The following is a 25,247-nucleotide window of genomic DNA, read 5'->3' as shown; positions in this document are numbered from 1 at the left end:
TCAGGGGTCGCAGTTCATGAGTGAACTGTTACATTGTCTCTGGGATTGTTTCTTGGAGATGAGGAGGAGCGCAGGTAGGTGTAGCAAAATATGCAAAAAAGAATAACAAATATATAGTGCAGATGGTAAACACTGTGTAAGTAGATGTAATCTATAGAATAGAACTCACATAGATCGCAGAAAATATCACGTGTCAGAGATCCTTCTCTCTCTGACTGGAGCCCTTTAAATGGTAGCAGGGAAATCCCTCAAGGCACGGATATGTATGGATAAGAAGAAAAGCCACAATAGTGCATACTATTCCAATAATGTATTAATCATACAAATAACACGAGTATATTACACTCACATTCGCCATGTATAAATCGGGTGGGGGAGAGAACCGCAGCTCGTTGTATATTGGTGTAAGTGTAGGCAGCTTCACAGCATTCAGGATTCTCTTCCGCGTGTGTCACAGCCGTCGCGTCACTTCCGCTATCGCGTCACGGCTGAGGGCGGAAGTTCCCAATGGAAGAGATCTTAGACCGAGTTCTGCCAGTCCTTCAGAGCTTGTTCTCTCTCTTCAAACTCTATGCGTTTCGCCAGATGCTTCGTCAGGAGTTCTATTCTATTCTATAGATTACATCTACTTACACAGTGTTTACCATCTGCACTATATATTTGTTATTCTTTTTTGCATATTTTGCTACACCTACCTGCGCTCCTCCTCATCTCCAAGAAACAATCTACCCTTCTGGGACCTGGAACTGTCCCATCAGAGGAAGTTGAGCTGCTTTTACACACATTCATTTTTTCACTATTTCACTATTGGTGTTATATTGTGTGTTATTAGTTGTATTCCCAACAACAATATTGGTTCACCAGGGAGTGCCCAATCCACTTCCTCACCTCACCCCTTCACCTTCCTTCACATCCCCTTGTTTTGCATTGTCTCTGGGATGCCTGCGGTGTACAGCACCGGCGCACTACCCCTTGCCATCCCCAGACAAACGGACTATGTGAGATGTTTAACGGTAGCCTGAATCAGATGCTTCGGACCTTTATAGAGGCGGAGGGGAAAGACTGGGAGATTCATTTACAACACCTGCTTTTTGCCTACTGAGAGGTACCGCAGGAATCTACAGGCTTCTCCCCCTTGGAGCTACTATATGGCCGCAGGGTACGTGGACCTCTGGACCTATTCCGTGAGGGATGGGAGGGGGAGGCTACTGCTACTGATGCTTCAGTGATCCAGTATGTAGTAGATCTCCGAGACCGGTTAGAGATGCTCATGGGGGTGGCCCAGGACTACCTCAGGGCCACTCAGACCAAGCAGAAGCAATGGTATGACCAGCATGCCCGTAGCAGAGAATTCATCCCAGGACAGCAGGTGCTTGTTCTCAAACCCACTCGGGAGAACAAGTTGATGGCTGCCTGGTCGGGACCGTACCCGGTTATCCGAAAGGTGAATGAGTACAACTACGTTGTACAGGTAGAGCCTGAGAGGCAAAATACATGTTATATGTTGAAGGAATACAGAGCACCGAGTATGGGAGCAGTAATGGCCATTTGTAGCCCACTGCTGGAGGATCCGGCGAGCAATGCTCTGCCTGATCTCCTAGGGGAGGCTAGGCAGGGAAACACTGTGGAGCAGGTGGAGATAGGGGCACAGTTAAGTACTAGGTAGAAGGAAGAAGCCAGGGACATGCTAGCTGAGTTTAGCGCCCTTTCACTGACATGCCAGGGACCAACCATCTCACAGAACACCCAGTGCATACAGGGGACCTGCAGCCTCTGCATAAGCACGCTTATAGAGTGCCAGCAGAGGTCAAGACCAGTATGGAGAGGGAGATAGAGGAGATGCTGACCCTAGGGGTAATTACTCCGTCCCAGATTCCTTGGGCAAACCCGGTAGTTCTAGTCCCTAAGAAGGACAATACCACCCGGTTTTGTGTGGACTACCGCTTGCTCAACGCTGGGACGGTGTCAGATGCCTATCCCATGCCCCGCATGGATGAGTTACTGGATGAACTCACGGGGGCAAAGTATCTGACCACCATGGATTTGAGCAAAGGCTATTGGCAAATCCCACTGACCCTGGAGGCTAGAGAGAAGTCAGCATTCATCACTCCAAGTGGCCTCTATATGATTTTTTAGTGATGCCATTTGGGATGAAGAATGCCCCGGCTACCTTCCAACGCCTGGTCAATCGGTTACTGGAAGGGATGCAGAGCTATGCCAGGGCTTACTTCGATGACATTGCTGTCTTTAGTAATTCCTGGGACTCCCACTTAGGACATGTAGCTGCGGTGCTGGATAGGATCAGGGAGGCTGGGCTTACCTTGAAACCCACTAAGTGTATGGTAGGGATGGCAGAGGTCCTGTACTTAGGGCACAGAGTGGGTGGAGGGCACCTCAAACCAGAGCTAGCCAAGGTAGAAGCCATAGTTGAGTGGCCTGTTCCAAAAACCAAGAAACAGGTCATGGCATTTTTGGGCACCACAGGGTACTATAGGAAGTTTGTCCCACAGTACAGCGCCGTGGCCTAACCCCTACCTGATTTCACTAAGAAGCATCTGCCTGTGCTTATCACCTGGACTCCTGCCTGTGAAACTGCATTCCAGGCACTGAAAACTGCGCTTGCTGGGGCCCCCAAACTGGCTGCCCCGGACTATACCAAACATTTCCTTATACAGACTGATGCCTCGGACTATGGCATTGGGGCTGTGTTGAGCCAGGTGGGGGACGACAGCAGAGAGCACCCTGTGGTGTACCTCAGCCGAAAACTACTCCCCAGGGAGGTGGCCTATGCCACCATTGAGAAAGAGTGCTTGGCCATTGTGTGGGCACTCAAAAAGCTCCAGCCCTATTTGTATGGAAGGGCTTTCACGGTCCTCACAGACCACAACCCCCTGAGCTGGCTGCAGAGGGCCTCAGGGGAGAATGCCAAGTTGCTAAGGTGGAGCTTGGCCTTGCAAGAATTTGAATTTACTATTCAGCACAAAAAGGGTAGTGAAAACAGCAATGCTGATTGACTTTCACGTCAGGACTATCCCTCTGAGACTGAATTCATTAATGGTGCAAGCAGTGCCCTACTCTCCGTTAGGGCCAGTGGACCACAGGTCACCCATTAAGAAGGGGAGGTGTAGAGGGAGAGGGGGGTTGGCCCGGTATTAAAGGCGTTGCACCCCATATGGCCACCCCCTGACCTCACCCGGGAGGCAAGGGGTTAACTGGACTTTGGTCCAGGAATGTGGTTTTACACCTTGCTATGTCATGAAAATGTATGTTCCCCTGTTCCCATGTTTTATTATAATGTCAGTGTCTGCACCACACACTGGGATCCATCCGGGAGGGCAAGGGTTAATAGTTGAATAGTGATTATAGCCCTTTGTTTAATTTTCCCGCCTTTTCAGGCACCATTTTGCAGGGTCCCATAGGCCGCCATTGGAGCTCCATTCCTTTCAATGGCGGATCTAGCTGTTTTGGACCTGTTTCCCTCGAAGACCAGCAGGTGGCGTCCGAGAGGACGAGCGGCGGTTTCCCATTGTAAGTCAATGGGCTCATTGACTTCAATGGAGATTCCTCGACGGCGCTTTCCAGGAACGAGTTGGCAGCCGTCCAAACAGCAAAACCGCAAAGCGGATACATTTTCTGAAAAAGAGCTTTCATCACTGTTAGGTCAAGTTCAACGTCAAGTGGCGATGGGATCTTAGGTTCTAGGGCACCCCGAAATAAAATTCTTTTTACCCCTAGTTCCTAGGCCTCCCCTCAATCGACCACCACCGGGTCCAATAATCCAGGACCCCCGGAAAGGGTCGTGCTGGCAGAGCGGGTCGCGCCATAGGTTACAATGGCGGCGGCGGAAGCAGCACGAGAAAACGGCTAAGTCCGAAACCCTACAAATCATAAGCCCATATCTCTGGTTCTGGAGGGTCCAGAGGGCCATGGTTTGGGGTGCCTGTATTCACTGCTCCGGCATGGCTGCAAAACCATTCCTGACCCTCTCTGAACAACCCGACGGAGTATGGACCACCATAAAGGTTCGTGAGTTTTCCCATATACTTCAATGGCGGCCGTTTCCCATTAACCGGCTATGGCGGAGAAACCCCATAGGCTTCAACGGCGGCGATGCCCCGTTAAAAGTCTATGGCGGCAGACTCCCATAGCCGCCAATGGCGACGGGTTACCATTGAAAGTCTATGGCGGCGGAGCCCGTTGTTTTCAATGGGGATTTAGTGAAAAATTGTGATTTATTTTACAGCGGAGAATTTTGTGTTAAAGTATGAAACGGTTTAAGTGGTATTTGTGTTTCTCTGGTTCTGAAGGTCGTAGCGGGCTGAAACTTGGACCCTATAGTGTCCCAGTTCCGGCATTAAGGTCTGGGAAGTTTGGACCCGCTGCACCTAACGGAACCGGATATTTGAATATGTTTGTGTTTCAACTTTAATATTGTATTCCAAAGCGGGGACAAAAACCCGCGAAGATTCCTTCACACAAAGGAATGCAAATGGTCAGGGGGGCGACCCAAAGTCTAGGAACCAAGTACTGATCAAAGGAATCCACCACTCTAACTGTTTACATGAGGGTGGAGAAGCATGAAGCTAGAGTGGTTTGTAAGTGTTATAACTTACACCTACAAACAAGGAAGATCCTGCCAGATACTCCAACTGGTAGACTGGCCGGCGCCCCTGATTTAGATGTGGGGCTACAGAAATGAGACCCTCAGAGTCCCAGTACGCATGGGCTAACTAGCTGGGGGGCATGGGTTAAACTGTGTTCCCACGTTAAGAGATTGGATACAGATAATTGTTCTCCAATAGTCTGTATTCAATGTTAAGAATAGGGTTACAAAGGTATATAAACTGTGGTCAACCCTATAGTCATTGTCTTCTAATTACATCTGGATTGTCACCTGATTGCTGGAGAATTGCTATCTGATACTTCTTCATCCCCCAACCCTAAGTAAGTGTAACCTTCTTGCCTGTTAATTGTACTATATTGCTGTGTTCACCTATTTAAGGAATAAATATACTTTATTATATCGAAGTCTCGTTCAGTTCAACCCAGTTATTTGGTGTATATTATATCTTGTCATAAGTTACCGTGACATCGGGTAAGTGAACAAAAATGAGGAATGAACTTCAAAGACTGGTGCTCTATCAATAGCAATAATGCAGTAAATATATCATACTGTAAACATCCTCTTGATTCCCTCAGTTGTGTCAGCGTGTGGGGGTAAATGAACTGAATTGGCTTGTAAATGTCCTTGGTGTGTTTATAATGGACTCACCCAGGGTTGGAGTCTAATAGGCTTATAACAGTCCAAAGTATCCCTGAAAGCATCGCTGCAGCACGTCCCACAAGATACTCACGCACCCTGTGTCCCACATCAGCTGGCCGGTACTCACGATAAGCTGTCCGTGTCCCTCTGTTGTTGCTGATTCATGTCAGAAGGCCCCCATAGAACGCCGATACTGCGTGCTCCAGCCGATAGAATGCAGAAAAAACAGTGGAAATGGCGATCACTGCTCACCTTTTGATAAAGTTTATCTATACTGCGCTTGGTTGATTCCGGAGTTCGGTGAGCAGTGACCGCCATTTCCACAGTTTTTTTTTTAAGATGTCGGGTATATGTCAGACAGTATTGATGAGGAGAGATTATTCGTCTCGCTGCAGAGCAACGTACAAGAAGAATCATGTCACATTAATTCTGTCTCTTACACTGACGTCTGACATGCATTCCTCTCTCATTCTGTAGGAATACATAGTTGTGAAGAAGAATTCCCCACACAGCCCCATTCACCTGCTCTCCGGAGAGGTGAGCACCGCTGGGCAATGGTACATTTCACCAGATTCATGACTCTTTACCGACAAAGTTTTATCTGGGCACGTGTGTATTATTCTATCTTCTTTCTTGTGTGTTCTCTGCATGTTCTCCTTAACATTATCCTTCATCTCCTGTATCTTTATAAGTAAAAGTGTCTTACAGAATATATTGCTCTACAGTATGTGAACGCTGAATGGGATTCTCTGTGTCTCAGGTACCTGTAAGGTGTGATGACGTTGTGGTCTATTTCTCCATGGAGGAGTGGGAGTATATAGAAGAACACAAGGGACTGTACAAGGACGTGATGATGGAGGATCACCAGACCCCCAAATATTTTGGACTCCCATTAGACAGGAGCTCAGGTATGGACCTGAAAAAACTACTGTGACGGTAAAGGGGTACCCAGGCCACTAATAAAGGTATTTGGCCTGGCTGGGTGCCCCTGAGCCATATTGGGGAATTGTAGATTGTCAGCTCTGCAACCCTCGTAATGGCAACACTGGGATTTCAATAAAAATGTATGTGTGTCTCCCACCAGGTACTGTAGTGCCGACGAGTATTCTAAAACAAATCTGGGGCAATCACCAAGAAGACCCAGGTACATGCTGGGTACATGCTGCAATATTTCAGTGACATTTCTGCAGACAGACTCATGGCCCATCAGATTAAACTGAATAGGACTGCCAGGGACCCCTGCTGTGTTAATCCGATGGGCCATTAGTCTTTGCAGAAATGTCACTGAAATGTTGCAGTATGTACCCAGCATGTACCTGGGTCTTGTTGGTAATAGCCCCAGATTTTCCAAGGCAAGTTTTAGAATACTCGTCAGCGCACCTGTATACATTTCATTTAGAAATCACATTAGTCTCGCCACCTTATACAGGTGTGCCGACGAGTATTCTAAAACTTGCCTTAAACTTGCCTTGGAAAATCTGGGGCTATCACCAACAAGATCCAAGTACATGCTGGGTATATGCTGCAACATTTCAGTGGTGACATTGCTGCAGAGACTAATGGTCCATCGGATTAACACAGCAGGGGACCCTGGCAGTCCCCTTCAGTTTGAATGGGACTGCCAGGGACCCCCACTGTTAATCTGATGGGCCATTAGTCTGTCTGCAGAAATGTCACTGAAATGTTGCAGCATGTACCAATCATGTACCAAGCATGCACCTGGGTCTTGTTGGTGATTGCCCCAGATTTGTTTTAGAATACTCGTCGGCGCTACAGTAACTGTGGCAGTGTTTTCCTGTAACTGCATAAGGGAAAAAAATTGGTTTAAAACCCAGCAGCTAGCAGCATAAGCAGGCGGCTTTTAGCTAACTTTCGCTAGGAAGCGCCGTTCGGGTTAAATCATGAAAAACCATCTAACGTAATTTTTATAGAGTTATATAAAAATTGATGAATTAAAGTCCCCCTATTTTAATTGTACGAATATGTTAGGCACATAGGGATTTTCATCTAACATGCCAGAAATAGAGGAAACATTTTATTTGTAATCACTGTAGTTTAAAATGTATGGCAGGAAATTCCTGCAAGGTAATGGCGCATTTTCAGCCCTGGGCTTCTAAAGCATCCCGCTGGCCCGATGCCACGATGTCTGGAAAAAGTCCGGAGTTGAAAGGCGCCGACGTACTACGGTGTCAAGTGGGGAGGTGTAACACAAGTATCCTCATGCTTTCTCTTGCCCCAACAAGTCGGGAAATGCAAGGTTCCCATGAGGTCTAGGGGAATCTCGTTGGGAACGATCTCTCTCTCCCCTATATCTACTTCCTTGTTTCTATCTCCCTGTCAGGAGAGGTGTTTGCTGTCTCCACGTTAGCCTTTCTTGATTCCTTGATTCAGGATCCGGTGGCAATTTCATAGATCAGAGCTTTGCGGAGAGCCTTCACAGGAGAGCCTCGCTATACACCATCCCGACTCTTGCGTTCTTCTCAAGGATGTCTTCTTTCTGCCCCCTTTGTATCTAAAGCTCTCTCCCGCCTTAAACCTTTCTCACTTTCTGCCCCACACCTCTGGAATGCCCTTCCCCTCAATACCCGACTAGCCCCCTCGCTATCCACCTTTAAGATTCACCTGAAGACACATCTGCTTAAAGAAGCATATGAGTAGCACTGGATAATCATGGACACATGACACATAAAGCTTGGCCCCTGCAGACGCACTTACTAGTATTCCCTCCTACTGTCTCTGTATGTTCTCCCTACCTACCAATTAGATTGTAAGCTCCTCGGAGCAGGGACTCCTTCCTTAATGTTACTTTTACAGTATGTCTGAAGCACTTATTCCCATGATCTGTTATTTATATTATTTGTTATTTATATGATATGTATTACTACTGTGAAGAGCTATGTACATTTATGGCGCTATATAAATAAAGACATACAATACAATACATTCCCCTTAAACACAAGAAGAACACCATTGCCCTGGAGGCTATTGATGGCAGACCAGTCCAACCTGCTTTCATTTCTTTGGAGACCCGGACTCTGCAGCTGAAGTCAGCAGATAACCACTTGAAAGAGATTACGTTGAATGTCATTCACACCCCGTCCATAGCAGTAATCCTGGGCCTTCCCTGGTTACAGGTCCATAACCCTCAGATTGATTGGTTGAACAAAGAACCTATCAAGTGGAGCCCTTACTGCGTTCAAAACTGTCTCGAGGGCTCTAGTAGTGTCTGTACCACTACCATATCGTTGGACAAAGAAAGGGTACATTTGCCGGAGGAATATATCGAATTCAAGGATGTCTTTGGTAAAGCCTCCTACCCATTGTCTATGCCTGAGACTAAAGCCATGAAGGAATACATTACCGAGAATCTTCAGAGGGGGTTAATCCGCTAGTCCACTTCTCCCGCTGGGGCCGGGTTTTTCTTCGTAAAGAAAAAAGATGGGACCTTGCGACCATGCATTGACTATCAGGGACTCAACAAAATTACTATCAAAAACCGCTATCCTCTTCCTCTCATTTCTGAACTTTTTGATCGTCTTCAAGGTGCTAAAATTTTCTCCAAACTGGATCTATGTGGTGCTTACAACCTGATTAGGATTCGTCAAGGCGACGAATGGAAGACTGCGTTCAATACCAGAGATGGACACTACTAATACCTGGTCATGCCATTCGGTCTTTGTAATGCCCCAGCCGTGTTTCAAAACTTTGAAAAGAAGAGTGACTATCTGGCTTGACGAGCTCCCAGACGACGTGCTTCTTCGATATACAACAAATTCTTGTGATCAGTAAGAACTGTTATAGGTACCTCCGTTCCCTCTAGGAGGTGTCTCCATTCTTCCAACGCTAGTTTCATGGCCAAGAGTTCACGATTACCGATATCATAATTACGTTCAGCTGGAGAAAATTTTGGGGAGAAAAAGGCACAGGGATGCAACCTGGCTTGAGGGTTCTTCCTCTGGGAAAGAACTGTGCCGACTCCGACATTGGATGCATCCACCTCGAGGGTAAAGGGGAGCTTAGGGTCAGGGTGAACAAGAACCGGGGCGGATGCAAATGCTCTTTTTTTATTTTCAACTTTTTATTTTCATCTTTTTCCAAGCATACAGCAGTGTGAAGACATTTTTTTGGCCAATATTAGCTGAGGTTGCCACATTACTTGCTTATTCTTATACACATAACACATCGACTCAGGGGGGGAAGGGTAATAACACATTGGGGGAGACACATGTGGGAAAGGGGGGGTAACACGACAGGGAGGCAGAGATGGGTAGGGGAGATGGGGAGGGGGGGGTTGACCCGTATTCCACAACTTCTTGCAACTCTTTGGAGCTTTTGGCTCGTATTGTGCAGCCCTGTGTTGGGCTGTTCCTTCCACGTCACCTCTCTGGTCTGTATCTGGGGCTCGCACTCACCCCGTTACCGTCCGGAATGCGTTGAAGGAGAACTCACCTTCCATTATTAAAGCCAAATGGTGGCATTGCTCACCCCAGTAATGTCAGTCTGTGCCAGCCAGGGGAACCAGACTTTTTGGAAATTTGCGCCAGTGTCGTTGACCAAACTATTTCTCCATCTGGCAAACGAACCAAATTCTATTCCGAATCTTTTCTAACGATGGGGTTGTATTTTGCTTCCACAATGCTGCCGTCTCACACCTCACTGCCGTTGCAAAATGAGCGATCAATTTGTTCCCCGCTCTTGGCAGGCCCTCCAGTGGCCGATTTAGGAGAAATAGCCAAGGATCTAGAGGAATATCGAGGCCCAAGATCCCCTCTAACCAATTCTGAATCTGTTCCCATATTGGTCGCAGTCGAGGGCAAGACCACAGCATGTGCAGCAGGTCTCCGGGCTCTCCACATTGTCTAGGGCACAGGGGGGAGTAACCCGTGACAAATTTTGATAATCTAACTGGAGTGAGATACCACCTCATTAACACCTTATATGAGTTCTCCTTCAACGTCGTACAAATCGATGTTTTTGCTGTCGCCTCGAGTATGTCTGTCCAATCCTCGTCCTCTAAAGTCTCCCCTAAGTCTCTCTCCCAGTGGGTCATGTAGTCAAGACGTGTGTTGGGGCCGACCCCAGGATCGACTATCTCTCTGTACAACCGAGATGTAAGTCCCGAGGTGTTGTGCCCTCGTGCACAGAGCGATTCGAAATTCGTCACTTTAGAACGGTTCTTGTATTTGGTGCAAAATGCCCGGATCTGGAAGTATCTAAAAAATTCTGTGTTGGGGATGCCTTTGTCGGCCTGAATTTGCGTGAATGTTTGAATAGTGCTTATGCCCTCCAGACCCCTCAACCTCCCGTATCCCTTCTGTTTCCAGAGTATAAAGTGTCCCTCGTCCAGCCCTGGAGCAAAATCTGGGTTGCCAAATAGTGGTGTCATCAGGGAGTATCGCTTGGTTAAGGCGCATTTAAATTTAGTGGCTTTCCAAATCGAGAGTGAGTTAGTTATTGAGGATAGCGGTCTCGAGATTCTCTTTAACCTAAGTTTTGGGTACCAAATCAGATTCTGAATGTCCAATGGGGCACACAGCACGCTCTCCAGCTTCACCCATCTACGCCGTTCAGGATCTGTGTGCCATTGGATAATTTGGCTCAATTGTGCCGCTCTGTAATATGAGAACAAGCAAGGTACCGCCAGTCCGCCTGCTGTTTTGGGTTTAATCAGTATTGTTGCTGGTATCCTAGCTTTCCTATTGTTCCAAATAAATTTAAAGATCCGAGCCTGCAAGTCACTTACCTCCGCTCTATCTATGGGTATGGGGAGTGTCTGGAAAAGGTATAAGAGTCTGGGCAGAAGGTTCATCTTTACGCTATAAATTCTTCCAATCCAGGAGATACCGAACGTCGCCCATTCCTTCAGCTCCCTTCTCAAAGATTGTAAGAGTTTGAGGTAATTTGCCTTATATAGCGATTTGACCTCCTTGGTGAGATTAACTCCCAGGTATTTAATCATCTTGGGTTGCCAATTTAGATTGAAGTTAATCTCTACTAGTTTTTCGGTAGTTTTGGGGAGGTTTAGGCTTAGCGCCTCCGATTTTGATTGTTTGATCTTAAACCCCGAAACTGAGTTGAATTTGTCCAGGAGGTCAAAGAGGTTGGGTAGGGAGACTAGGGGCTTTGACAATGTCAGGATAACATCATCCGCGTATAACGCGGTTTTGTACTCCTGAGACTGTATGTGGATTCCCGTGATGTCTTTATTACTGCGAATGTGGTTTGCAAGTGGTTCCATGCATAGGGCGAACAACAGTGGCGAAAGTGGGCAGCCCTGTCTTGTACCACTTTTGATTTGCAGCGAGTCTGACGGGTACCCTTGATGGATTACCCGCGCTGTTGGATTTGTGTACAGCGCTTTGATTGCCCGTATTACCGTTTCCCCCATTCCAAATGCTGCAAGCGTGGCATCCAGGTATGGCCAGTCAATTCTGTCAAAGGCTTTTTCTGCGTCTAAGCTTACAATCATTCCCGGGATCTTGTTGGCATTTACGTAATCTATAGTATCAATTATCCTTCTAGTATTGTCGGCCACTTGCCTACCTGCGATGAAGCCAACCTGATCTGGGTGAATCAGCCTAGGCAGAATCGAACTCAATCTATTGGCCAGTAATTTGGAGTAAATTTTAATATCTGACTTAATCAAAGATATTGGCCGATAGCTTGGACAATTGGTGGGATCTTTGCCCTGTTTATGGATCACTGAGATGCTTGCAACATCATGTCTGAGAAAGAGCCCCCTGTTAGAATATGGTTGAACATCCTCAGCAAGTGCGGGGACAGGATTCCTATATATTTTTTATAATACAAGTTAGAAAATCCATCTGGGCCTGGAGCTTTAGCAGGTTTAAGGTTAACAACTACCTCTTTTAGTTCCTTCGCTGTAAACTCCTTACCAAGGAACTCCGCTCCAACCTCGTCAGTTTTAGTAGTTTCGCTTTGGCTAAAAATTCGCCTAAAGCCTTATTTGTTTTAGCGTTATGTCGAACCTTCTGACCATCGTATAGCTTTGCATAGTATGCTCTAAACTCCTCAACTATGTGTTTGGGATTGGCTGTTAGCTCTCCCGTTCTAGTCTTAATCGCATGGATTGTGTAGTTGTGTTGCTTATTGTGAATTTTCCTAGCTAGCATGGTATCTGGCTTGTTCGATTTTTCAAAAAATTTCCTCTTTGTCCAACTTAGTTCTCTCTCAGCCTGGGAGGTGAGGAGGAGGTTAAGTTCTATTCTTATGTCTTTCAGCTCCTTCAATGTGTCCGCGTTGCCGGATTGGGTATGTTGTATAGAGAGCTCATGGAGCCTCTCCCTTAGTAATTTTGTTTTAGCTTCCCTCGCTTTTTTCTTACCCGCTGCTATATTTATCAGGACCCCTCGCATAGTGGCCTTGTGAGCCTCCCACAAGGTGACGTGGGACTCCACACTGCCGGTGTTAGCTTTAAAGAATTGTGAGATATCGGCTTTAATTTTTTGCTCGGTCTCTGGGATCTTTAATAAGGACTCATTTAGTTTCCAGCTTGCTCCCGGGCTGACCAGCTTGATCTGGGAGCACCTCAGCTCAATTGGTGCATGATCGGACCATGAAATATCATGTATCCCTGAGTAGGTGATCTGGGGGACCAGTCTAGTTGACACCAAAAAATAATCGATCCTGCTGTAGCTGTCGTGTGGGTTTGAGTAAAATGTGTAACTCCGCTCCCCAGGGTGTTGTTCCCTCCAAATATCCACCAGCTGATTCTCTCTGATTCCCTGTCGGAGTGCTGTGACCCCTTCCGCTCTGTCTCTATGTTTCGTCTGTGTCCTGTCCATATCTGGGTCTAAGCGTTTATTAAGGTCCCCAGCGAGTACTATACTGCCCTCTGCAACCCTGTTTAGGAGTGCAAAGAAAGATCTAAAGAACTGTGGGTTGTTCTCGCATGGGGCATAGACCGAGGCCAAAGTCAGGCTACTATTTTGTATTGTCCCTATCAGAATAAGATATCTGCCCTCCACATCTCTGCAAATGCTCTTTTTAAGAGATCAAAATACTTGACTGCAGCGGAAGACCATGACGAGGGATCTGCTCCTTTTTCAGTAAGAGCTGTCAGAGGAGCTACTAAAGAAGACATTTTTTTAATAAATCTACGATAATAATTGGAAAACCCCAGGAAGCGTTGAACAGCTTTACGAGTGGTGGGTTGGGGCCAGTCCACGACCGCTTTGACCTTGGCAGGATCCATCGTAAGGCCGGTATCCGAAATTATGTATTCTAGAAAAACTGTGGAAGATTGATGACAATGACACTTCTCGAGTTTAGCGAATAGATGATTTTCTCGAAGACTAAGGAGTGTCTGCTTAACTTGTTCCACATGTTCCTGCATAGATTTAGAAAAGATCAGGATGTCATCCAAATAGACAATTACAAAAGAGTTGAGAAGATCCCTAAATATTTAATTGACAAAGTCTCACGGTCCTTTCTCAAGCTCCTACCAGATCTTCGTACAGATCCGACTATACTAAAAATAGTTATAGTGAAAATATATTGAAATACAGCTCAACCCCGTTATAGCGCAATCCGCTATAACGTGGAATCGCTTATAACGCAGTTTGAGCGTGGACCCCGAATTTTTTTTGCACACACACTGCACAAACTCACTGCACACTGCACACTGCACACTGCACACTGCATACATTCACAGCACACTGCATACATTCACAGTACACTGCATACATTCACAGCACACTGCACACAATCACAGCACACTGCACACACTCACTGCACACTGCACACACTCACAGCACACTGCACACACACACACTGACACACACACAGTCTCACACAGTCAAATACACACCAACACAGAGACACACTGTCTCTTTAAGGGAGCATGCTCTCGCAAGGCAGAAGCAGGAAGCAAAGACAGGGAGAAGAGCTGCCAGATGCCGGGTAAGTGCTGTGTGCTGTTGCCGCTGCCCCACCGGGTCTGGGAACGCTGGGAGAGCTCTGAGCGTTCCCCCTCCGGTGGACACGGTTCCACCACAAAAAAAAAATCGGCGACCCCGTTTATAACGCGGTGGTCGCGGGTGGCCCCCGAGGACCACGCTATAACGGGGTTAAGCTGTATATTAAAAGATTACACACTAGATGATGGAGAAACAACAGACACTCGATACTTTGGGACGTCCAGCAAACAGGAGCTCATGTAGAACAATGTTTTGTTTGTTATAAACTTGAACTAAAATATCCCACTCAGTTACATAAAAGATATGATCAGCAGAGACACGATTCTGCAGTCAATCCTATGTTTATTTATTTCTAAAATATTTTACCAGGAAATAATACATTGAGAGTTACCTCTCGTTTTCAAGCATGTCCTGGGCACAGAGTTAAATGACAAATAATACATTGTTACAAATACAGTTACATAAGTGAACAGGGTATACATTATATACAAGACATTGCATGCACTTGTTAGCAGAACACATACTGTACACCTTCCAAGAGAATTAAAATTGCTAAGCAAACCTAAACATTGTGGGTTAAAACTCAATGAAAATATTTTTCTGTTTCCATTTATATGTGAATCTTGTAAAGGTATTGTCTATTCATTTTGAGTTATAAAATATCTGTCAAATGCTATAATGTATGGTGTAAATGTATACACACGTTTAATCTTCTGTTGCAATTTACAGGCCTCCACAATGAAAATCTAGATATCGCATCTATTAATGAGCATGGGGAGGATAAGCGCAGTAACAAGGACACTCGACAGGTGAAAATCAACCCAGACACCTGTGCAGGTGAGTAATATAAAGGATCATAATCTCCATGGGACACAGGTCAGAATTAGTATGTCTTCTATAAAACCCTATGAAATAGTATGCATATTTCAATAGTGAAAAAAAGGAGAACCTAAAACATATACTAAGCGCTCAACCTATTTAAATATACGTGATACTCAACAAAAATAAATGCAAATCAGTGTAATGAGAACAAAAAAATCGTGAGATTGATTAACCCTAATGGTGCAAGGATAAATCAATAATACAAGGGGACCCCACAGTCACCAAGAGTGAATGGGGGGGTGGCTGCCTAGGAATATACAACAAGCCTATCCATGAGGCTAGAGACAAAATGGCAAAAAAAGAGAGAAAAAGTCCTTGGCGCACTACCAGGTATAATAAACCTGATGGATAAGTTCCCAGTTCTCTGAATGAAGGAACAATTTGTAGATCTCACAGATGATCTTTCAGAAATTCTTTGCTGGTGAATGTGTATCTGAAATCAGACAAAACAAAAGGACCGTTGCGCAGTACTCTCTGATACTGGAGATCACACCCACGCAGCTGCTAGCTACTTACACAAAAGGCCTGGAAAGGTATCTTTAGCTGGTGCTCTGGTGTGTGAGACTGGATAGCAGTTGGGTCTTCAGATGGTTACAGTGGCCCTCTCCACATGGATCAATCACAGTCACGGAAGATACATAAAAATAATAATAATACTGTAAATGCCAAGGGCCAATGCCAACAAAATTTAATTAAACAATTAAGATCAACAGCAAATGCACTCACGTTTTTCTTGCAATCCGTGTGGTTGCAACGTCAAATTTCGGGGGGGGGGGGGGGGGTGATTTGGTTCCCCAATTTCTGATCACTAGTTTTACTGTGTGCAGAGAAAATGTATTAAAGCTGAAATTTATTTGTAGGATTTTTTCTCAATAAAATGTCGTTGAGCACCAGTAGAAAAAGTTAATTCCGAAAATGAGCATTGGCTAATTGGGTCCTTGTGTCGTACCAGGTTAGGCACCATTAAAATACTGGTTTTCTAGGAGTTGATTGGAGCACCCTCTGCTTCCCTCACCCTCTGGGAAAACCCGACCATGGTTGCAACCCCTATCTTTAAGAGCATCACCCTTACCTTATAGGGTGGTGATATGTAGACAAGCATGTAGACACGATTTTTTTTAATTTGGTTTGTTTTCTGATTTACGTTCTAAATTATCCTTGTAATGATTTCATATAAATATAGAGCAGTCAATACGTAAAGTGGCATAGAACATACTGTACAACACAACTCCAAAGTGTTACCACCAAAAAAACATTATTCTCTAACCCCTCAATGTCAAATGAAATGTTAGATTATACTGTTATGATGCCCACCGTACTTTTCCTCCCAACAGATGGATCAGTGAGCAGCAACATGTTAGAAGTATTCCATACAGCAGCCTGTTCATCAAATGGGACAATAGAAGATATCAATTTGCCCACAGAGGGAAAGTCTCATAAATGCAATGAATGTGGGAAATACTTTGCTTTCAAATTTAGTCTTGTTGTACATCAGAAAACGCACACAGGAGAGAAGTCTCATAAATGCAATCAATGTGGGAAACAATTTGCTTCCAAATCTAGTCTTGTTTTACATCAGAGATTACACACCGGAGAGAAGCCTCATATATGTAATGAATGTGGGAAACAGTTTACTTACAAATCTAATCTCACTTCACATGAGAGAATACACACAGGAGAGAATCTTCACAAGTGCAAAGAATGTGGGAAACATTTTCTTTACAAAAATAGTCTTAATGTACATCAGAGAACACACACAGGAGAGAAGCCACATGCTTGCTCTGAGTGTGGGAAACACTTTAGTGGAAGAAAAACACTTCGTGTACACCAGAAAACACACACAGGACAGACGTCTCAGAAATGCAATGTATGTGGGAAATGCTTTACTTCCAAATCTTACCTTGTTGTACATCAGCGAATACACACAGGGGAGAAGCCGCATAAGTGCACTAAATGTGAGAAACGCTTTACTGATAAGTCCGTTTTGAATCGACATCAGAGAATTCACACAAGAGAAAAGTCAGATACTTGACCTGGGAAAAACTCGCACAGGAGATGTTTGTCGTGAATAATGGAAACGCTTTGCAACAAAAACAAACCATAGTGTACATAACACACAAACAGCAAAGCCTTGTAAGTGCAAATAATGTGGCAAACACTATTCTCCTTCATCTAATCTTGCTGTACATAAACAGAATAGAGCCTCTTCAGTACATTTTATTACACTTAAGAGTACTCACACAAGAGAAAAGCCATACAGTATGTTTGTCTTCTTACACACAGCAGATTTCATTTAGGAAAGAAACCAGGGGTTTGTCATGAATGTGGAAAATATTTTAAGCACCTAGAAAGTTTTGTCACAAATCAGAATACACATGGAGTAGAAGCCGCATGATTGTCCAAAAGGGGGGGAAAGCTTTATTAGTAAATCAAAACTTTTTACACAGAACAGTAGATATACTAGGAAACACATGTATGAATTATGTCTTGTTTTGAAGGATTTAATAAAAAGAATAATAATTGGTATAATGTTTTTTTTTTGTCTAAAATGTTCAGATGTCTTGTTTTGTGAAACAAAATCCATTACTTGCAACAAATAAAATGTTTGAGATTATCCCTGATTTGTATTTAGCTCAAAGATCTAGTATTCATATTGTTTTAATTTCCTGCTGTGAGTCCCTGCTCATCTCCCCCTTGCATCTTCTGGCTTCGATCCCAGGCGAATTGTTCCTGTCTAGTGATGTGTGGAAACTGTCCAAAGTTCAATTGATACATTTGAAATATTTCCCCGCCCCCCCCCCCCCCGAATTCTATTCCATGCAAAACATTTCACCAACCCTCAAATTATAATGTCATCAAATCGTGTGTGAAATCAATTTTATTTATTTATAAAAATGTTTTACTAGGAAGTAATACATTGAGAATTATATCTCGTTTTCAAGTATGTCCTGGGATCAGAGTTATAACAATACATGGTTACATTAAATGAACAGGGTTATACAGTCATTTCACAGACATTTCATGGACAATTAGAGTTGGAAAATTGGTGCAGGGGATACAAGAAAAAAACAAAATAGGGGAGAACAGGGTGAACAATGATATATCAAACTCCTTCTCAGGCGAATAGCACATAGTGGTGAAAGAGATGCACACATTATCTATGTGAGTAATTGCTTTATACCTAGCTTAGTGCTCAAGGGGTTGAATGCCCCAGTCAAGGCACTACTGCTGGTACTCAAATGCCGGACCAAGATCTATATATAGATGGGAAGATATATATATATATCTCACATGCCCCTGTGTGAGTGCCGGGTCTTTCAGAGGTTTCTTTTCTTTGATTCCTTCTGTGTGGTAATGTGGATAAGGTCTGGATCTTTGAATTATGAACCTCAAGAAAAGGAGACAAGAAATAAATAGACACTACCATAGTGCATTACCAAGATATAAAGATTGATAAGCTAGGTATGTCAGGCAAAGGATAACAATTTAATAAAAGTAAATGACTTATAAAATATACATGTATGCACACATTGCGTGCTCACAACGTGACAATAAAATAGTGATGACCATGGTCACTACCGCTATATATTCCTCCGCCATGGGTAAAAATTGGAAACCTCACAAAAAGTGGCTAGGTCTCAAGCCTTAATGTGGATAATATCACAAGCATTTGGATCTTCTCCCGTCTGTGGGTAGTGTTCTCCGTCAGCCCCTCAGCTTTGTGGCGCCAACTCCTCCGAATCGGCTGCCGTTCCGCTGCTCCGGTGACGTCACTCACTATGCGCCCACTACGGTGTCCTAGCTGTGCCACAATCCAACGCGTTTCTAGACTCGTAGTAACTGGTCTCTTCGTCGGGGATAATCACTAAGGCAGTATTTGAGGGGTATTTATACCCAACTAAGTCCCAGATCATATGTAATGGAGCATTAATCAATCACTTACACAAACAGCTACTAACTGATATATGAAATAGACATATAAAACAATACAATAAGTACATGATAAATAGTAGATCATAACATGACTATAACATGACAATAAAATGTGCACATTTAAAACGTAAGTAGGATAGAACATCATAACCAAATCTTGCATGAAGTTGACACAGACTCGCATCTAAATGAACTCTAATGGTTCTAATACCTAATACTATCCAACTCCTACTTTAAGTGTTGTAACTGTGTTAATACTAAATGTAAGAACTATGACAGCTAAATATAATAACAACTAAGCTAAATATAATAATATGTGTGTGATGAATAGAGTGATTAAGTGATATTAGATCTATGAGACTACATAGATAATTATAAATAAATAAGTGTTAAATGAATGAATATATAATGAATATATAAAGAATGAAGAAATGAAAGTCTGTGTGTCATGATAATGTCATGAGGTAATAGATATTTGTAATCCTTCTGGTGCTTAAGGGGTTAATGAGCTACAGTTGGAGTCCAATACAAATATGTTTGGTGTCTTTTCAGAAATCTGGGGGGTTAAAAAGGGCTTGATTGAAGTTTGGTGTGAAAAGTACAAAGATTGGGTTTGTTGTATGTTAACACCTTTTTGCAGGCCTAGTGTATATTGCTAGTAGAGACAGGGTAAGGACAAAGTCTGGAGCATTGGGTGTGAAATATAGCACCTGTGACAAATGTCCTCTACACGGGAGGCCGAGCTTCAAAGCATTTCTTGACAAGGGGGGTATGGAGGTGGGCGTGGCTACAGAAGGCATCAAACTGAGTGACCTTATTAAATATGAGAATATCATGAGACGTCCTCTGCTGAACATGATAAAAATGACGTGTGTATCCGTGGAACCGAGTCGCACGAAATGATTACAGACACGGGAAGTCCTGAAGGTACTAAGAGACAGATATTAATATTTCTCTTAATTTTAGGATTACACTGTTATGTTTAGTCTCATTGGGACCGCCATGCGTGCCGGAATGTATTAATATGTCTCGCATTTCAGTAAGTATTACAGAACTGAAGTTAGGAGTACATTTAGATATGGAAAATGAGTTTTTAAACGTCCTGGGGTGGGAGGAGTTTTACTCTGGGGAAGACTGTCAACCTCACCACTGATTTATGACAGGGGCGGGGTTTAGGTTTTGTTCAGTGGGAAAGAATTGTATTTAAGGCTGAGCAAGTGTTGTGGGGGGGAGATGTCCACAGAGGAGTATTTGAGACCAGATATGGGATATTTCAATGTTTCTTACCAGCGACCTCTCTGGGGAAAATCTATGTCCTTTGGTAAAGTATAGATTTTCTTTTCTGTTTATCATTTTATTTTAAGAAGCTGTTCTGCCTTATATTGTAACTGTATGTTTATTTTGGTAATACCTTTTCTGTAATCCAAGCACTGTATTTTTATATATATTAAAACATTTAATAAGTAATGCTCTGGGCTCTGAATGAACTGATTGCACGCTCCAGGGAGAATAATTTACTAATTCGGGCACATGTTACTACAACTGATTTTTGTATGTTAACGTGCATAGTTTTCCTATAATAAACAGGGACCCTGGCGAATATTTTAGTCTAAGATCTGTTATCATATCTGCATAACCTCAGGTGGTGGCAGTGGATAGTTATGATGTGCAATTGAGCAGGGGTTAATACTAACTCGCTGGTTCCTTGCAGAAGAGAAAGGTAGGTTTGCTAGAGTAGCCGTGTGTATTAACCCTGGTTGTATGTCTAAGTCACGTGCTCACTTGTGTGCTGTTCGTGGCGGTGGTATATTGGGACGGCTTGAGGAGAGATACAACTCATTTGAGGGACCCTTGCGGGGGTGAAGAGTGGGGCAGCTTGCGGGTTGTGTATTGATCCTTGATCCTGTAAGAGGGGATACTGTCCATTTGACGGACCTTGGCGGAGTTGAAGAGTGGGTGCGCTTGCGAGCGTCAGTATTAACCCTTGTCCCGTATGCAGGTCGCGTGCTAGCAGGGGGTCGTACGTGACACTGTGTATGAGGTGTGGGCCATCCGATTCTTGGGCAGGTTGGTTGGGCTTGCCCACGGGCAAAGATTTGCCAGCTGGCACCCCCTGGTAACAGTTATATTAACTACAGAATGGTGACATTTCGATTTCAGGCAGAATTCGATTCTGCCATGGAATGGTCGTTTCCTTTTTAGGCGCGGAAGAGAGAGAGAGAGAGAGAGCTGTTTTAATAGAGTTTTAAGTTCTATATATAACCCCTCAAAACTCCCTTCAAATAATATAGGGAGAGACCCCTGTGCTCAAAAAGTAGCATGCCTGGGGGTACCTGGGAGATATGCTAATTACGTAATTACATTATGTGTTTTTCAGTGCTAATTACATAATTACATTATGTGTTTTTCAGTGCTAATTACATAATTACATTGTGTTTTTCAGTGCTAAGTAACACTGGGTTTATTTGCACATATTAACTGTTTTATCACTTTGCGCCATGAACACTGTTTTGTTTAGGTTTTTTTAATTTGGGGAAAACCGCTGGTGTTTAGGCTGCAGCTTGAGTATATCACAATATTTGTTGCGCTTTATTATAGTTTTTTTATACTGCCTGCCTAATAAACCCGGGGGTCCAGACACCGCTACAACAGCCAGGAGCCACACAAACATTAATGGTTAATTGCATTCAGATTGCGGTCTTATAGGATCACCCCAACAAGAGAGAAGGCAATAATCGCGTACTGTACACTGAGTTGTAAATCAGGATACTATTGAGTTAAACTTGGCTCTTATAGTTGCTCACTTACTATAAGACGGCAATCTTAATGCAATGAACCATTAATGGTTGTGTGGCTCCTGGATGTTGTAGCGGTGTTTGGACCCCCAGGTTTAGCAGGCAGGCAGTGCTGATGCTTCCCCACATGGACAGACGCAGTCCCAGGGCAAAGGTATAACCTCAGAATAAAAGAAAACAGATAGCACAGACCAATACCAGACTAATATTTAGTGCAAGCATACACACATTTTACTCACACTTTAGAAGTAAAAACCGACAATATAATAGGGGGTAGCTGTAGAAAGCCTTTCAATGCCGTTCAAAAGCTGTTACCCGGCAATCTTACGGAGCTGCAAACACTGTCACATGTATCCTCTCCGCGCCGACCGCCTCGGCGTGAAACGTCACTCAGGAGAGAGGTTCTCCTCAACCAGCAATACCGCAGACCTGCGGTTGTTACAGGGGAACCCTCCGCATACACTGTATCCACGCTGATCGTCCCGGCGTGTGACATCACTCTGGAAGGGATTCTCCGTCTCCGATGTCCTCGGCAGTGTAGCGCAGTGCAACGCAATGCGACGCAATGTGCTGCAGTCTCCAACAGCTCTCCTACTAAGTGGTCTCCCGGCAAGATTGCCCCTACGCGTTTCGCAGAAAAACTGCTTCGTCAGGAGTTGGGTTCCTCCCACACCCTCTCTCTATTTAAAGATTAATGCTAATTGAACAGGTGTTAATGCATGGGTGGACCCTAAAAGGTGCTATAATGTGTGTGTTGCTAATCAGACATACAACTTTAATACAATAAACCCAAATAATAATTAGACATTTAAATAAAAACACATTATAACCAAAAAGCCTGTGTATAATATTAAGACTCAATAATGAAAAGCTATATCCATATGAAATGAAACATACGCAATATAATTAATACCCCTCAACAACACGGATGGGTGGGAGACAAGAAGACAAAAAACAAAAATTAATAAATTTCGGTGGAACATGTAAAATGTCTAAAATGGTAAAAATTCTAAAAACAGGACTGGGAAAAAGGGAGAACACAGGGAAACAGAAATGGTATCAGCAACAGGAGGGGAGTGATTAGGATCATGAGAAAAACCTTTACATTTAAAACTATACATAAATATAGTAAAAATATTATTTTAATGTAGCCATGTGTAAAATTGGGTTACATGCTTCCCCATTCTGTGCTGTAATCCCTGTTAAGTGGGCAGGTTTGCCAGCAGTCATCATGGAGGTTTGCCCTCAACCCCTGTGATGTGTAAGTGTAGCAAAGGAAGTGACAGCATGATCTGTGTCCACTGTTAGTGACTCAGAGGTGGGTCTTTCTGGAACCTATATATTACGCATCACTTCCTAAAGTGTGTTATGTCTGGGTGAAGTGTCTGCAGGTGTTCAAGTGTGAGTTGCCGAGAGAAACAAGCAGACCCCACTGTGTCCAGGGCTCTGGCACAGCTGGTAGTCTCCCTTAGGGGAGAGGTGGCAGAAATATACCTGGTTGATTAAAGAGTCAGGAGGGACCTTCCTAATGAAGTGCAGCTACAAGATGTGTGGCTAAGTGTCGGCCGCTATGATGGGCAGTCTGTCATGTACCATGCAAATAAAGATGACCCTGTTCAAGAGACCCTTCTTGCCTGAGACTGGAGTTATTCAGCAAGAAGATGCACCCAGGAGTTCTCTTCCAGAAACTCCTCCCTGCTGTCGTGGGGATCTGGAAGGGATGGAGGCGCTGTACCAACTGTGAGTAGAACTCAGCACTACCTCATATGCCTGTCATGGTGAAATCCCCACTACCAACGAACGGGAGACTCAGGAGTCCTGTGAGCCAGCAGGTGCACCACACTACACTGAGATGTAACTGGGGGCAGATTATGCATAGAGGGGCCAATATGAGATTGGGGGGGCCTTGAACCGTTACATTTTTGGAGGCGCTACTGAGATCATCAGGACAGGCTTTTGCTAGGCTAACTGGGAAACAGGAAATGTATGCTGCCAGGAAGTGCTGTGGAATGGACGGGACCTAGGGGTAGTCAGGAGTGTCAGGACGGCTCGCAAAGTACACCCTAGGGCCTTGAATGGAGTAAAGTGGGTCTGGAGAGAGGGCTATAGCTGTTCTAGTCACCTTGAGGCAGCTAGTCGTAGGATGCCTGAGGGGATAGCCTGGTTAACATGGGTCAGGAATTCCTGAGAGGGTCTGCGCTAGGTGTAGCCAAAAGTAGGTTTACGCCCTAGTACTGCATGGAGAAGCCAGAGTACTCTAGCCAGTAACCAGACTACTTACCACAGAGCACATACTGGAGGATAGTGTGTACAGCATACAGTGAGAGAGTTAGCCTAGCCTGAGGTAGTGCATACATGAGTAAGACACACATGAGATACATGTAGAGGTGCACTGGCATTCTTTATTGCGTCAAAATGGCGGCTGCTGAGATGTACTGAGATGTAACTGGGGGCAGATTATGCATAGAGGGGCCAATATGAGATTGGGGGGGCCTCAAACCGTTACATTAAAAAAAAGTATAATTTCGGTGTGTCAAGGACGCCGACGAGGATGGTCATGTAGGAGAGGAGCTCCACAGACCCTTGCATAAAATCATTGCTATAAGCACTTTTCCCCCACAAATTCCACACTCAAAAAACGCTCCCCCTGGTCTACACTACCTGCAGCAATGACGGGCAGACCGAAAGCCCAATCGACCCAGGGAGTCACGAAATACTTCGCCCCTTCCCCACGAAACTCGGAGGCAGCCCCTAAAAACCAAGATGGCGCCGGCTCAACCAGCGCACGTGGCTCCAAACACACAGCACCAGATCGCGACCGATCTGAAGAGCCCTACCCCACAGAAGAAGGGGTCACACGTGAGTACATGCAGGAGCTCATGGCCTCAATGTTGGATAAGCTCCACACTTCCCTGCAGGCGGACTTAAGAGCTGCAGTCACTGAGCTTAAGCAAGATATCACAGGCCTGACAGAGCGCACCTCGGCCCTGGAGAATAAAATGGTGGACGCCCAGCAAGCTCAGGAAGCGGCCGACAATGAGATATAACGACTGGGGGGCAGAGATAAGCAGTCTCCGTGACAGCCTGGAAGATCAGGAGAACCGCGATCGGCGGCAAAATATCAGAATCCGCGGCATACCAGAATCAGTGCCCCCCCGGCCAGCTAAAGGCATATCTCCTTGAATTCTTCACATCAGTATGCGGAGATCTTGAACACAAAGATTTAGGAATGGATAGAGCCCACCGCGCACTGGGACTGCGGTCTGAGGACCCTAACCGGATGAGGGACATCATTGTCCGCCTCCATAGATACTCTATAAAAGAGAAAATAATGGAGGCCTGCCGAGCTAAAGAGCCCATCAAATTTAAAGATGACCCATTACAACTCTACAACGACCTATCAAAAGTCACGGTCAACTGCCGCAGAGAACTGAG

The 25,247-nt window shown here is 44.5% G+C and overlaps 1 protein-coding gene across 1 annotated transcript in view; it reads left to right on the top strand.

Moving 5' to 3' along the window:
* LOC142471288 (uncharacterized) overlaps window positions 1-17,698 on the top strand; it is a 34,942-nt gene extending 17,244 nt beyond the window's left edge. Inside the window, exons 5-8 of the mRNA XM_075578120.1 lie at window positions 5,741-5,800; window positions 6,024-6,171; window positions 14,932-15,039; window positions 16,419-17,698. Coding sequence (XP_075434235.1) covers window positions 5,741-5,800; window positions 6,024-6,171; window positions 14,932-15,039; window positions 16,419-17,116 — 1,014 coding nt within the window. The 3' untranslated portion in view covers window positions 17,117-17,698. The remainder of the gene's footprint in view (window positions 1-5,740; window positions 5,801-6,023; window positions 6,172-14,931; window positions 15,040-16,418) is intronic.
* The last annotated feature ends 7,549 nt before the right edge of the window (window positions 17,699-25,247 follow it).

Source organism: Ascaphus truei, chromosome 20 (assembly GCF_040206685.1).
Source record: "Ascaphus truei isolate aAscTru1 chromosome 20, aAscTru1.hap1, whole genome shotgun sequence".
Taxonomy (NCBI): domain Eukaryota; kingdom Metazoa; phylum Chordata; class Amphibia; order Anura; family Ascaphidae; genus Ascaphus; species Ascaphus truei.
The sequence above is the reverse complement of the archived record's forward strand: the minus strand, read 5'-3'. Positions and strand labels throughout refer to the sequence as shown.